Source organism: Telopea speciosissima, chromosome 3 (genome assembly GCF_018873765.1).
Source record: "Telopea speciosissima isolate NSW1024214 ecotype Mountain lineage chromosome 3, Tspe_v1, whole genome shotgun sequence".
NCBI classification, from domain to species: Eukaryota; Viridiplantae; Streptophyta; class Magnoliopsida; order Proteales; family Proteaceae; genus Telopea; species Telopea speciosissima.
The window spans coordinates 16,537,545-16,552,826 of NC_057918.1; the positions used below are offsets into that span (position 1 = coordinate 16,537,545).

General features: G+C 41.4%; 2 protein-coding genes and 1 non-coding gene across 3 annotated transcripts; 2 read left to right on the plus strand and 1 right to left on the minus strand.

Moving 5' to 3' along the window:
- Nucleotides 1–6,731: 6,731 nt before the first annotated feature.
- Nucleotides 6,732–10,669, minus strand: LOC122656082 (photosynthetic NDH subunit of subcomplex B 3, chloroplastic). The gene is made up of 7 exons (XM_043850518.1): nt 10,665–10,669; nt 8,569–8,818; nt 8,320–8,430; nt 8,068–8,124; nt 7,863–7,925; nt 7,692–7,754; nt 6,732–6,892 (listed from the first exon to the last, which is right to left on the minus strand). Exons 2-7 carry the CDS (start codon nt 8,806–8,808, stop codon nt 6,821–6,823), a joined length of 606 nt encoding a protein of 201 aa, XP_043706453.1. The 5' UTR covers nt 8,809–8,818; nt 10,665–10,669; the 3' UTR covers nt 6,732–6,820.
- Nucleotides 8,187–8,258, plus strand: TRNAC-GCA. Its single transcript has one exon. It is a non-coding gene; the product is annotated as a tRNA-Cys (tRNA).
- A 1,233-nt stretch (nt 10,670–11,902) lies between the features above and the next one.
- LOC122656509 (ankyrin repeat-containing protein ITN1-like) lies at nt 11,903–14,776 on the plus strand. Its single transcript, XM_043851062.1, has 3 exons — nt 11,903–12,353; nt 13,314–13,729; nt 13,820–14,776. Exons 1-3 carry the CDS (start codon nt 11,903–11,905, stop codon nt 14,774–14,776), a joined length of 1,824 nt encoding a protein of 607 aa, XP_043706997.1.
- The last annotated feature ends 506 nt before the right edge of the window (nt 14,777–15,282 follow it).

A 15,282-nucleotide genomic window follows, 5' to 3' on the forward strand; every position in this document is an offset into this window, starting at 1 on the left:
CATAAACATTCACTTTCGTATTAGAGTTTTTCTGTAGTATTCATTAATAGTGTCTGTACACACATTCACTTACATTTATAGAGAAATCTATATTCATTTAAGGTTTCAACCATATTATATATATATGGGAAGGTATTTTAATCCTCTCCAGCACCCTCATCTGCCAGTGAGATGTAGTGACGGAGTTCATATCGTCTATGGTTCCCTGACCGGTGCGGTTCCCTAGTGCCTCTCACAAGAGAGGGTGGGACCCACCCAGGACACCTGACCCAACAGTCTGCCCGGGTAGGGCCCACCCTCCTCTTGTGAGAGGCACTAGGGAACCGCACATGAAAAAAATTCTGTAGTGAGGGCCTGGGAACTCGACACGTGGAAGGTGCAACATTCAACAGTGTTGAGCTCGAGAAGAAGGCAAAAAAAAAGGGTCAATCGAGCTCGGTGCCATTGGATGTCGCACCTTCCACGTGTCGAGCTCCCAGACCCTCACTAAACCTCACTATGGGGGCGTTGGAAAGGATTTATTTCTATATGGGAAGAGGTTCTTAAAGCCACCCCACACGGAAAGGGTACAATAGCTCTCTTTCTCTCTCTCATCATGAAATTACGCACTGCCCTTCTATGTACAAAACTATTTCACTGCATCTCATTAATGTAGTCTTCTATGCCAATTGGTAAGAGAATCCTTTCCTAAAATATATATTCATTAAAACTATGTTTTGCAAGAAGTAAAATAAAAAAGAAAATTTTCCTTCACCACATCATCTTAGGGTTCACAATCTCTTACAGAGTCTTAGTATGTTTATCAAAATACCTTCTTGTGCATATCTGAAGCCCCATATTGAATGAGGATTCGGCTCCTCTTCTTGGAGGGCATTGCCCAATGAATGCCCAATGAGGTATCCAAAGGTTGGCTGTGTTGCACATATTCCGATGACTGAACATGCGCTGGGATGTGTGCGGTGCAGTGCAGCCATTGAATGCCTCATTGAGCTCTCATTGGGTGATGCCCTTCCAAGAGAGGAGCCCAATGGATTGAATGAATTCTCTCATTCATGTTTCTCATCCTAGAAATCATTCGGGGGCCACTTTAATTGGAGCAAGGAAATGCTTACACTAAGAGAGTGGGACCAGTTACCGTTTATGCATGTAGTACGGTGGTACTCAAACACCTTGTATTGTGGCACTATCGATGCAAAGAGCATTATGGCTTAAGAGTTTTAATTATGGAAAAAAGAACTTGTAATCAAAATTTTTTTTTTTTTTAATTTGGTAAACCTTGTAATCAAAGTTTGCGAAAAAAATTTATAATTTTTTTTTTTTGTCATTTTTATTATAATTTTTTTTTTGGGCTTTCTTATTCATTATTATGTGTGATGAAGTATTAACGCTTCACTATTTGTCACATGACAGTACATGGAGGACTAGACAAGCATCTCATTGGTACTATTTTAATTTAAAATTAGTGGAGAAAGTAGATAAAATTACAAAAGATACCATTTTACATTTTATATTCATTTCCACTGATGGCGTTTTGATAACTTTTTAAAGGAAAAAAGATCCCTGCTTGGTGGCATCCCCTACACCCTCTCACATGGCACAGTAAAATGATGCCCCTGTGAGAGGGCGTAGGAAGCACCACCAAGTAGAGACCTTTTTCCCATATAACAATTAATTTTCAAAGATCTGATTTAAGTTTGAAGTCAAAGATTTGTGAGATTAACATTTAGATCTTCAAATACAAAAGGATGCAAGGTGGAGTCTTGGACTTTAGTAATCAGTACCGATCTCTGTCGATACCAATCAGAATCAGTCCAGATCGATCCGTATCGATCATTTTTTCTTTAAAAAAAATTTGTGATATTTTACATTTTATCCGTGTTCGTACCAATCCACCGATATAGGAGCGACCAAGAATCGGTATCGGTCTCCACTCTCCATTGATATCAATTTCGATTCCTCAAACCAGACGAAACCTATGTTTTTTTTGTAATCAAGAGTCATTTATTTATTTTACGAAACTTCACGTGCATGCTCAATATGACCTAATAAGGTTATCTGAAGTGTTTCGGGCCAAATTGAACAGGCCGAATATTGAGGAACATGTTAGGGGTACAACGGTCATTTTACAAAAGATTTTTGGATTTTGGTAAAACTTCATATGTGGGTTTAAAATGGTTAAATAAAGCTATTCTATGGATTTAGGCTCTATTTGGAACAGTTTGGTTACAAAACGTGAGATAAGATAAATTGGTAATTTTTATTAATTTGGTTATCACGCGAGCCAGTTGGATTTTGATCATCATCGAGACACTTTCAAGATGTCAAAATGTGTAAGAGTAAAATATCATGGGCAGCAAGTATAAGACTAGAAACAATAAATAAATAATAAAAACAAAACTTATCTGATTGGTAGGGCAAATAGTATCGCACCGCATCAACATTACACGTTCTCTTGTGTAATCCGAACAATAAATGGTAGAGTTGAGTCGCATCAAACGATGCTCTCCTTAAGGTTTTTAGATGCCCCAATTCTGCAATCCGAGTTAACCATGCATCTATACCTCCAAGATGAAACAACTGTCTAATCACATAGGTTGCAGTTCCAAATGTGATTACAAAGGGTGTCCAAAGGCTATATTCACTAATTCATCGACACTGATCGATTACAGTGGAAAAGAACTAAAAATACTTCTAAAACTATTTTCAAAAGCAATTGTTGGAGAATGAGCAGAACCCTAAGGGATGTCTCCAAGAGATATGTCCCAACTCATGTCTTTTCCCATAAGGCTTGTTTGTTAGCCATTCAAACAAGTCTTCCAATAGGCACCTGTTGGCTATTTAGGTGTCTATTAGGAAAGCACTCAACCCTCCAACAAAATCGTATTTTAAATCTTTAATTTTAAAATAATTAAAAATTCAACAAAATGTGATGTCTACACCTCTATCACATTTGACTAATCAATGTGCAGCAAAATGACAAATAGTGAAGCATTATTCTTCACAGGGCAAAGTAAAATTTAAAAAAATAAAATAAAACAGAAGGTAAACCCAGCTATCTATAAAGCGTCCGTACAAACCAAAGCACTCCTACTTCCTAACTTTGTTCTATCCATCCATGCTTGGCCGGCTTTGTCACCCGTTTTCTAACTTTAAATGAGGCATGAAAACGACTCTCGCTAATAGCCGTTTAGCTCCTGCCCCTATCGTTGAAATCCGCATCCTTGGAGGGCCGTCTTACCCATCACTCCTTCTGCCACCGTGCAGTCTGTCAATTCTGTTTGGCCGTGGACATGATCAGAGCAATTAATTTGTTGCCCATCCGCTCTCTCTCTCTCTCTCTCTCTCTCTCTCTCTCCATCTTTTCAGCTATGGTCGTATTATTAAAAAGAATAAATTACATGGACCACCCTTGTATTTTGACCATACTCGCAACATCCTCTGGATTATCAAAAATCACTTCCACCCTCTTTTAGAGTGACGGTGTTAACTTAAAATAATAAAATAAAAATGAAAATACAATTTTGACTTCAACCCATTCCCACATATAACTCATCCATAGGTTTTTAATAACAAGTAATATCCATCTAAGGTGGCTCCTCTTCAACTATTGGAATCGCCGATAAAGCATTCAGAAAGGATTGCAAATCGTCGGAGTGAGGTTGCAGGACTCGTCTTCTTCTTCTTCACTCCGTCCCCTATCCTCTGCCTCTATTGGAATAGTGTATGCAGAGATTGATGCTGCAGGTCGGTTAGAGAATGAAGCAATAAGCCAGTCTTCACTTTGGGGTTTTTGATACAAGGGTAAAACAATAAGTTCACCATGGTTTGAGAGTAGTTTGGGTTTTTAAAAAAATTAACTTGATGACATCATCACTTAACCGCAGATAACTTAATGTAGTGGACCATTTTATAAATAAACCACTTTAATAAGGGAGGCTAGAGCTGATTTTTCATACAATTCAGATCGTTTACGTTGCAGTTGCCTGTTGCGGTTTGTGCGGTGCAAACTAGGCCATGTACGCAATGACCGTCTTACCCCCATTCGGACAAGACGTTTGGATAGAGGTAAGACAATCTTTGCACACACAGCTTAGTCAGCACCACTCAGGCCGCTACGAGCAAAGTGCACCGTAGAGGATCTGGATCCTTTTTCATAAACGTGAGGGGTGCATGTTGTGAGTATGGGTCAGGGTGGTTTGTATAAAAAAAATTGAAGTTGGAGACATTTCCATCAAAGCTACAAGCAATCCGTGGAGATCGACAACAGCCAGGTTTGCGAAGAACCTGACTGGATTGTTCATGCACATGATATATATTCCTCATCTAGTCAGTCCGACCCTCCATGTCTCAACAATATTAGGGGCCCCTATGTATCATCTTCTCAAGTAAATTCATTTGTCACGAATCATGACAGGTGGTGAACCCTACCTAGTGTGTCCATCTGATGACCCGGCCCTGTCGTGTACAGTATAAGAGTTCCTTCCTTCATCACCTCTTTCTCACAGAGGCTATATATGGTTGGAATCGCTTTCAGGCACTTCGATGACTCCTTCAGCCTTGGCTAGCTCTCATCGATCCCTTGATGGGTAGTTAGTTAGAATTCATAAAGTGCATGCAAAGCATGCCTACGGTCTTTAATTCATAGGCCTACATGGATGGATGGATGGATGGATGGGTAGATTGTTCTTATACAAGTACTGGTGGTTAGACCCCAGTTGAGAATTGATGATAGAATTGAATGTGCTTTGGTACTGGTGTGTGTTATTGCAGACAAGTTGATCGACATCCAATGCAGCGTTCGAATTTGATGATGTATGCACTTCCACTGTCTTTCCCTAACGGGTCAAGTTTTTATACTAAATGGTAGCAAACATGGTATTAGAAGAGGGATGTCAAATATTCGAAAGAGAGTTTTTCCCATATTTCTTCCCATTTGGTGCTGTTCCATGTGCAAGGACCATGGAATCTTGTCCTACATGTGTGGGGGAGTGTTGATGTATACATTGATGATACCTATGGGAGCTAACAACTCTAGCAGTGGCGGGCCACATCATGGTTTTTGGTATTGGTATCTGATGGGGTGTATCGGCCTATTCATATGAGTATCGACCGTGACTATTATTTGTACTTAACTAATATGTATCGGTGATATCCTTTAAAAAAACACATTGGTGATTCGACGGCAACTGTCAACTACCGATACCGTGCACTACAACCTGGTTGTGACTTTCAGGTTGGCTCTTGGGGATTAGGATCGTCTCCAGGGAGCCCAGCGCCCAGGGGGCATCCAGCGGTTGAGCTGTGCCGCACACATCTCAACTCATGCCTAGGGATGTGGGCGGCACAGCCCAACGACTGGATGCACCATGGGCATGTTGGGCTCCCTGGAGAGACGAGCTAAATTGGGCTCTTGGTGGGTAGGTCACCATACTCACCACATTTTGAGTAATTGGTATTGGATCAATTGGATCTGCGGATTCCTGGCCAATCCTGTATCTATAGATCAGTACAGATCAAGGGTAAAATTGTAAAAAAAAAAATCCAATTTTTTGATGAAAACAAAGCTATATCTGTCCGATTCAAATCGATATGAACCGATCCTGATACTAATTACTACAACCCTGATCCTCAGAGGTATCTTCTACTAGATTGCTCAGCTATCTAGTTAGTTCCATCGTTGCTTCTTTCCTCTCTTAAGGCAGTCACAGGAGGCATCAGGCATGTTATGATTAAACCCACATAAAAGTAGGCCTTCTTACAATTAATTGGGAAAGAGAATACTACCTGGTCACATGCGGCACGGCCTCTTCGTCAGACGAGCCCATGGAAAAGTGGAAATTCCTGGGGGAGTGACAGTAATTTTACATGCCCTGTATATAGGCACAAGGGCTCACAGCGCACACGACCAGGTAGCATTCTTTCTCCCTAATTAATTTTAGTCAAGCAATTGCTATAACCTATCAAAGTTTGTAACATATTGATTATAAAGAGAGGCGTACTAGATATTTTTCATTATAAAGTTGATTAGGCCATTTTTTTGGTTGGTAGATTTCATTTTTTTGAGGCAATTCCGGTGACTTCAAATTAAATTGAGTTTCCCATGACACTCTACACTAATGAACTCTTAGCTTACCCAATGTAGCCCATGGCCAGCATATATGAGTTAGGCCCAAGTTAAATACATGTTAAATATTTACGGCCCAAACAAGAAACCCAAGCGTAGCTCGACAGTAACTAAGCTGAATTTGGGTTATAGTTGTTCTAGGTCCATAATTAGGGCCCTATACTAATTTAATTAGATTTACATTTTTCATACTAGCTAGCCTTAAACAGGAGAATTGCTTACATTGATGATTTTCTTCTCCAACATTGGATTTTCGCAAGTGATACTTGCCAGCCAATCCAAGCCCATTCCTTCAAAAAACTTTTCATGCTACTTGAAAAAAAAAAAAAAAAAACACAAAGGATATAGTTTTTGTTCGTCATAGGTGAAGACAGACAGAATCTCTTCACCCATGGTGATTTGAGATACCCTTTTTCCAGTATAATCAGTGGGTCAGATCCCATATGGATGAAGAGATTTTCTCTTCACCATGGGTTAAAGAACTAGGTCTAAAAGAAAATTAACAATTTTCACACCGTTTAATGGTTGAATTAGCTGATGGGCTTCCAGGCCAGCCTTGTATAAGAAAGTACAAAAGAAACTTATTACCAGTAGAAACTCCTCAGTTACAAAGCAATCAAAACATCTCTGATGAGGATGTTTGTCACTGGGCTTAGCTTTGAATTTGAATGTGTCTAATCTAAACCAATGCTTGCCTCAGCTTGGTTTATCAGCACGAGGGTACGACCATTCATGAGCCTTCCACTCCGGCAACTGTTGAATGACCACCTGCAAATTTTTGAGAGAGAGAAGGGTGAGAATCAAGAGGAAAGACCCTACCCAATTATTTGAGGTGAGGAAGAAATTAAGAGGCATTGTATGGTGTAAAATTATCCTCTCAGGTTCTCTGCCTGGTACAGTTTCCTGGTGCCTCTAATAAGAAGGGGTGGCCCCCAACCTGGGCAAGGGATAAGGTGGTTATTTCTGTCCCCCTATGAGAGGAACCAGATGAACTGTACCGGACAGGGACCCTGAGAGGATAAAGATCTTAGAGGAGATGATTCCACAACTGTTTGAGCAATACCCTTAAAACATTTAATGACAGATGATTCAACAGACTTCAATATATGAGAGAGGGTTTCCTAGTTTGTGGGGTGGGGTGGGGTCAGGTGGGGTGGGGGGGGGGGGGAAGGATCTACACGTTACACCAATGGTGGTGTAAAGAATAGTATCGTCCACATGATCGAGGTTTACATGATCAGTGTAGGAGAGAAAAAACAATAAAGAACCCCATGCATGTGAGAAGGATATAGTACCCTAGCATCATGGGAAAAGTTTTCGCTCTTAAAATGAAAATAGGGAAAATGTTCTCAAAGCCATTGGGATAGGGTTTGCTAGCACCTCTATGTCTCTCTTATCATCTCTTGTAATGACTCTTTTTTTTTTTTTTTTGTTGGGGAGGAGGGGTGGGTTGTATAATATAGTTATATAGGTATGGGAGGGGATCCCTGCCGGGCTGCGTGGCCCCTGCACTAGTAATTGTCTTTTGAGGAGAGTACAGGGGAAACAAAAAAAGGAGATTACAGACCTCTCCCCTTGAATCTTCTTTCCCAACTATGGTTTGGCAAGCAAGTCTCCAGTTCTTTGGATTCTGCAATTAGCAGTTTCATGCCATAAGCAAGATTAAGAAATTGAACATATAAATTTCCAGAAAAAGATGAATCTGGGAAGAGATGATCTTGTAGGGGAATAGAGGTACCCTCTTGAGGAGTTGCTTCTCTTTGTCTGTACGAGGGTTAAGTAGTTCCTTCCCCTCAACAACCTGTCAGAGATGATTGAAGCAAAGATTTACAAAGGCCAATTCTTTCTAGCCGTTGATTTCGAATCAACATGTAGATAATGGTGATGCTTATATATGTGATAAAAATTACCAAACTATACTTTAAGAAATAAAATCATATCACCTCCACGATACATGTTCCACATGTTCCTCCTCCGGCACAGTTTAAAAGAGGCCTAGCCTGATAATTTTTTCAATTAAAACATTAATTAGTATTTAAAAAATAATAAGACAACGCCACACGGGTCCATAGCTCAGTGGTAGAGCATTTGACTGCAGATCAAGAGGTCACCGGTTCGAACCCGGTTGGGCCCTATTTTTCTTCTCGTTTTTTGCAACTTATTTACAATTTTGTTCTAGAGAGAGAGAGTCTTACAGAAGGTCCATAGAGGTCAATATGGTTGTCGAGCATTATATCTCTAAGTTTCTGGCCACCACGGGCTGAACGAATGTGTAAATCCGGCGTTCCATCGGGAAATAATACGGACTGCAAGAAACGTCACAATGCACCTTCAAAATCAGAGGTCATTCACCTCATCACCTAAGTAATTAATGGATTAATCTTGGCTTCTTTCAGTATTTATAATTAAAAGTAAGAATTGAGAAGGCATCTGTTGTAACTTACACTGACGAATGCAAAATCGACGGAAGGAGGTTCTTCTGATGAAACGATAGCTTCTGATTCACCGGCGCCGGAGGAGGAGACTACCGTCTCTACAGCTCTGATCTTCCCTCGACGGAAGTTTAGATGCTCACAGGCTTTAAGGCTGGCTTTGTGGGCTTTAGAGTCTTGAATGAAGTTGCAGCTGGAAGAAGAGAGTGAGAGAGAAGATAGAGCATGGGAGTTCAAGTGAAGAATTCTCATTTCCTTTTTTCTTTGGCTAAAAAGTAAGGTTTCAACTTGGAAAGAAGGGTTTAGAGCCTTTGTAGCTTCGGACTGTGTTGTTGTTCTTGTTCTTCTGTTTATGATGATTGTGTTTTCTCTTCTGTGGCCCTCATTTTCTCTTATCCGATATTGTAAAGGTCAGGTGGTATTGTGTAGTGTACATATTGGTCATTTCCTAATTTCACAGATAAGTGGGAATATAGGGTATATCAGTATGTAACTGTATAATTAAGAACCATGACGAAGTTGCGCTCATAGGTGCAAGGGTAAAGGTTGCTCCATTGTGATCAAGTGGTCACGTGGGTTGAGTCTGAAAATAGCCTCTTTGCGAAAGCAGGGGTAACCCTCCCCAAATCCCGCTCAAAGCAACCCTCTAGCCTGCCACACCATTGTTTTAAGTATCGGTATCATATCGGCCCCTACGATATTGCCAGCACCCAGTCGATACCTGCATGGTTGATCACGGGCGTATCGGTCAGATCAGCCATGTTGACCCGATATGGGTAAAAACCTACAATTCATGGTTGAAAGTATGCGTATCATATCGAGCGTATTGGCCGATACATATATTCTTATAAATTTTTGGAATTTAAGGTTTTTGTTATTTTACAGCCAATGCAGTAACCGATACAATGTTTAATCCCAAAAAATGACTTATACCAGCCGTATCATTTTTTTTTTTTCTGATGGAAGAAAAGAAACCTGCTTATATATTTTGAGAAAATACATCCTGATTGTCTTGCGCACAGGTCGTAAGGTTGAGAGCCACTTCAAAGCATAAGCTATCTTTTTATCAATTTTTGATAAAAATTGATACATATCGATATTGGCATCGGTATCAATATTGACTGAGGCCAGTAAAGGTGTCAATACCGATACCTTAAACCATGGTCTGCCCAACAATAATCATTCTGTATTGTGCAGTACTAGTGCTGCAACAAGTTTAGGTTGAGCTGGGCTTTAAAACCCCAACTCAACCCTAAGCCCCCTTAGCTGGGCCAAGGCCCGAGTCGCCCGACTCAATCCTAACTCAAGGTCTAACCTGACCCCCCCCCCTTACGGTCGGACCGGGCTGATCTTGATTAGCCTTGACCCTTGGGAGAGGAAAGGGAGATGTGCAAGGTCTGGCCAGGCCATGGAGAAGAAGAAGAAAAGGCAAAAAAAAAAAAAATAGGGCTAGGTTGGACCGGGCTCGCTCAACCCTAGCACTAACCGTGGACAGAAATTCTCAAGCCTGCATAACCCCCTCAGGACAAGCGTATCTCAGTCTGGATCCAGATTGTCTACGGCGCAGCTGCCCGTCCTACCTGTGCCTCATAGACATAGGGCCGCGCGCAAAGACTGCTTTATCTCCACTCGGGCAAGGCGCTCGAGCAGGGGTAAGGCGATTGCGCCATATACGATCCAAATTGTCTCAGTCTAGGGCCTATTCAGGCTCAGGGTGGGCTCAGGCGACAGGGCCAAACTTGCAACTCCTGCAGTATAATTTTTTTTTTTTCTTCCTTACTTTTCTTTAAAAGTACTGTACTACGTGTTGGTCTTTCTAGTAGTTTTTTCACATGTAAACGAACAGAAAAATGGATGTATTTTGGGGCAATTACTATCACTACCCTACACTTAGCCTATATTTATTAAAACTAGCCTACCTTAAACTTCTTTTCTGATACTACCCTGCTTTTAAATTTTTACATCTCCTTATACCCTCATATTTTTAAATACCCAGATTGCCCTTCCTTTTCACCTAGTAACCTGCTAATCTATTTAACCTACCATTCATCTTCTACTTTTTACTTTTTGTGTCATTAAAATAGTGAAAAATGAAAGCACCCACCCACTTCTTCTCTCTCCCGTTTTATTATTTTTTTGTTTTTTCTTCAATTTATTCCATGGTTTTAATGCACGATATTGGAACGGGTATTGGTAACCTACAAAACCAATATGATACCGTTACGGTATCAGCCTGGATTGGCTGTATTGGGTAAAAATAAGTTTTTTGACCATTTTAGCCTTTGTCCGTACCGTGCTATCGATATGGTATTGGCACGGTATCGGTATCAATGACTAGCAAAATAAGTACGTATCGCCCAACACAGGCGATACAATACCAATACTTAGAACCATAATCTGTTCGAACTTTGAAGAAGAACGATGATTATGAAATGTTAAATAAAAAAATAATTAAATAGAAAAATTGAAGAAAAAATACAAAAATAAATAAAACGAGAGAGAGAAGTGGGTGGGTGGTTTCATTTTTTACTATTTTAATGACACAAAAAAATAAAAAATAGAAGATGAATGGTAGGTTAAATAGATTAGCAGTTCACCAAGTGACAAGGAAGGGTAATCTGGGTATTTAAAAATATGAGGGTAAAAGGAGATATAAAAGTTTAAAAATAGGGTGGTATCAGAAAAGAAGTTTTAGGTAGGATAGTTTTCATAAATATAAGTTAAGTGTAGGGTAGTGATAGTAATTGCCCCATATATTTTCTTCGTTTTTCACATGAAAACGAACAGAAGTTACAGAACCAAAGAGAATTTATTAGAGAAATAGAGAAGAAATAAGGAGGATGACCTTGACCAGATACAATAAAAGCCACAATAAAAGGCTAAGCTTAAACAGAGATTGCAAATATATATATAGGGAAACAACCCCAAAGATATAGTTTTTACCTAATAAGAGAAGAGAACACCAATCAGAAACTCCAACATAAGACCCCTTTGCGTCAAAATTGAATATGATTACTACATAAATCTTTCCATAAATGAATTTTTGCAACGTTTAGTTAGGGAAGAAAGGGAACATACCGTGCGGTCCGTGCTTGACTTCTCAATGGCAAAGAGACAAAAAATCAAAGCCCACATAATTTCACACGCGCTTTCATGAAACTCCTTGGCGGCCACAGTTGTGGAAAATTGTAGCTCTCCTCTCTCCTTATCTATACAAGGAGCTTCCCTCCTCCTCTTCTCCACATTAACCAGTGACCACCCATCTCCTCCTCTGCCCTGCCCTGTGAATCCCTCTTCTTCTTTGAACCTAATTAATCTCGCCGGAGCTGCTCTGGACATATATAATATGGACCGGAAACTTCATGAGGCATGTCTACGAGGCGACGTTTCTGCCTTCCTCGATCTGATTAAAGAAGATGAAGAACTCATTAAGCACACCTTTCAAACATTCAATTCTGTCTTAAACATAGCTGCAAAGTTTGGGCATCTTGACTTGGCTACTGAGATCGTCAAACTTCAACCGGAGATGGTGTTGAGGGTGAACGAGAAGATGGAAACTCCATTGCACGAAGCATGTAGAGAAGGGCATGTGGAGGTGATAGAGTTGTTGTTTAGAACTGACCCTCGAGTTGTTTATAAGCTTAATCTTCACAACGAGAGTGTTCTCTTTGTGGCCTGTTGTCGTGGGCAGTTCCATGTAGTTGAGTTGCTATTGCCTCACCATTTATGGCTGCTCATGTTGGAGGATGACAAACTCACTACTTCCCTTCATGTCGCTGCCTCTGGAGGCCATTTAGGTAACTACCATCTCTTCTTATTACCTTTTAGGGTCGGTGTTCTCTGTGTGTGTGTGGGTGGGGGTGCCGCGGGGGGGGGGGGGGGAGTGTACAAGGGCTAATGAGAGCGTGCGTGATGGTATCATGGGGGCAGGATTTTGGCCTTTTATAAGGCAGGGCGCTCATTTCACCCCTCTGTGTTTGGGCATGGGCAGTACACTTCCCCTACAAAGAACTTTCTTCTTAATTTTTAATTTCCCTTTCTTCGACTAAGCCTGGCCTCAGGTCACACACACATATTAAAATTGTTATTGGTGAAGGCTGATCTCGGTTTAATTGAGGAAGTACTGTTGTAACTTCTTAGTATTGTTTTTGAGAGTCGTTTATATTGGGGACAATTTTGTACTTTCAAGGATTAAAGTTTCTGGTGTTGAGTTTAGATTTGCTATCCATGGAGGGTTCAAATCTGAACTCAACACGAATCTGAACCAGCTACCCACATGGGGGCGGATGGGGACAGATCTGACCCCTCCATGGGGCGTGGATCCCACACCCAAGAGGCTTGTCCCACGCCCCTATGGAGAGTTCAGATCTAAACTCAACACAAATTCAGATCAGCTACCCACATGGAGACGGGTGGGGACAGATCTAACCCCTCCATGGGGCGTGGGTCTCCCACACCCTTGAAGGTTTTTATAATTTCTACATCAAAATAGTGGAAGCTCTGGTAATCATTAGACGCTAGGCCCAGGTTATTAGATTTGTGTGAGATCTCTTTTTCATTTTTTCTTTTGTTAATCATTGTGTGTGATCCTTTTTTCTTTTTTTTCAATCATTATCAATGGAGTTTCTCGGGTGACCTACATAAATCTGTGTTCTCTGTGTGCGATTTTTTTTCATTTTTTTCGTTTGGTAATCATTGTTCTGTTGCGTTGTTAATTCTTAACACATGCAAGGTTACTGCAATTAATTATGTATCAGAGATTGTTAAGGAAATAGTGAAAGGACGCCCAGACTTTGCATGGAGAAAGGACAGTCATGGATGCTCTCCCTTGCATTTTGCTTGTAGCAAAGGACACTTAGAGATAACGAGAGAGCTTCTAAGGTTAGACCCAGACCTGTGTTCCTTACAAGACAACGATGGTAAGACACCGCTTCATTCGGCGGCAATCAAAGGAAGGGTCAACATCCTCGACGAGATCCTCTCCACAAGCCTCTCTTCCGCCGAGATAGTAACCTTACAAGGAGAGACGGTTCTACATCTCGCCGTCAAGAACAATCAATACGAAGCCGTTAGGTACTTGATGGATACGTTCAACATCACCAACCTCCTAAACTTACCCGACAAAGACGGCAACACCATCTTGCATCTCGCAACCGCCGGAAAACTCACGGCGGTAAGACCTCTTGAACGGAAATCAAGTTTCTTCTTTGCTTAATAAAGCTCTGTTTGGCCCTAAAATTTTACTACCATTTCATCATTACAGATGGTTACATGCCTAGTCAACAAGGCAAATCTCGACATCAACGCTTTGAATCGGAAAGGTTTCACGGCACTTGACGTTGTGGAAGCCAGTGGTAGCAGCTCCGGTGCTCTCCAGATTGTACCCACATTAAAGGATGCCGGCGGTAAAAGATCCGACCAATTGCCACCGTGTTCACCAAATAACAATCATGAAATATCAATATTAGATGAAAGAAGAGGTCCTCCTTCTTCATGGCCAACCACAACCATGGCTATGGGTTCTCCTACCAACCTGCATCACCGCCGGCGGCGGCGACACCACAGTGACCACCGAGAAAAGCAACACGAGCTCCACATCGAAGGCCTGAAAAATGCTCGGAATACCATAACAATTGTGTCTGTTCTAATAGCCACCGTGACATTCGCCGCCGGTGTCAACCCTCCCGGCGGCGTTCACCAAGGTGAAGAAGGACCACTGATTGGTAAGTACGCGGTCGGAAAGAAAACTGCTTTTAAGGTGTTTGTGGTGTGCAACAACGTGGCATTGTTCTCTTCACTGGGAATAGTGATCGTCTTGGTAAGTGTCATTCCTTTTCGAAGGAAATCGATGATGAATCTTCTGGTGGCCACACACAAGGTAATGTGGGTTTCGGTGTCATTCATGGCGGCAGCCTACATAGCAGCTATGTGGGTGGAGACACCAAATGGTAAGGGAACGAGGTGGCTTCTAGTGGCTTTACTATCGATTGGAGGAGGGTGTGTGATGTCCATATTTGTGGGACTTATGGTTACATTAACAAGGCATTGGTTGAGGAAGGTGGAATGGAGGAAGGAGAGAGAGAGGAGGAGGAAGGAGAGCCCTAATAGTAGCTTAAGTCGGGTAGAAGAGGAGTTGAGTTACTTCAGTAGGAAAGGTACCTATTACTCCAGTAACTCTGACATTGAGAGCTCGGAGAAGGAAGGTATACACCCATTTTAAATTCTCAAGTGCTTGAGACTCCATCAGCAGATCCATTAATTTACTATTAGGTTTTACAGTTCTACTTTTAATTTTACTCTGTGTAACCACTCTCGGTTGTTAGTTGTAAGTTTTTGATGAAATTGTTAGTTGTAAGTTTGTAACTATATAATAGGAGTTTGGATTGGCTCCCCATGGTTTGTAACGAATTTTCCTGTATATTTTCGGATCCAGATCCTCTACTGCCGAGCTGCCCGACAGGACTGTGCTGTGCAGACAAAGCAATGCGAGAAATGACCGGCAGTAGAGGATCCAAATTGTTTATCTTCATGACAAAACTGTATTTTTTTTTCAAGAAACGAAACTTAACGTCAAGTCTAGGGGCATCAATTCCAGGCCCGGCCCAGTAGACACGATCGAGCTTGCCAGACTAAAGCCTGGCCCCAGAATGTTTACTAACCAGGTGGTCCAGGTGTAGGGTCCTAGCCCGTCAGGCGCCCAACCAGACCTACCGATGCCAGGCTCGA

Bases quoted from the DNA above. Each gene is read 5' to 3' on its own strand.
- LOC122656509 (XM_043851062.1), top strand. From the start codon at position 11,903: ATGGACCGGAAACTTCATGAGGCATGTCTACGAGGCGACGTTTCTGCC. The intron at 12,354-13,313 runs GTAACTACCATC...ATTATGTATCAG, and splicing joins TGCCTCTGGAGGCCATTTAG to AGATTGTTAAGGAAATAGTG. The intron at 13,730-13,819 runs GTAAGACCTCTT...TCATCATTACAG, and splicing joins CCGCCGGAAAACTCACGGCG to ATGGTTACATGCCTAGTCAA.
- LOC122656082 (XM_043850518.1), bottom strand. From the start codon at position 8,808: ATGAGAATTCTTCACTTGAACTCCCATGCTCTATCTTCTCTCTCACTC. The intron at 8,431-8,568 runs GTAAGTTACAAC...CGTTTCTTGCAG, and splicing joins TCGATTTTGCATTCGTCAGT to TCCGTATTATTTCCCGATGG. The intron at 8,125-8,319 runs GTAAGACTCTCT...AAAAATTATCAG, and splicing joins TTGACCTCTATGGACCTTCT to GCTAGGCCTCTTTTAAACTG.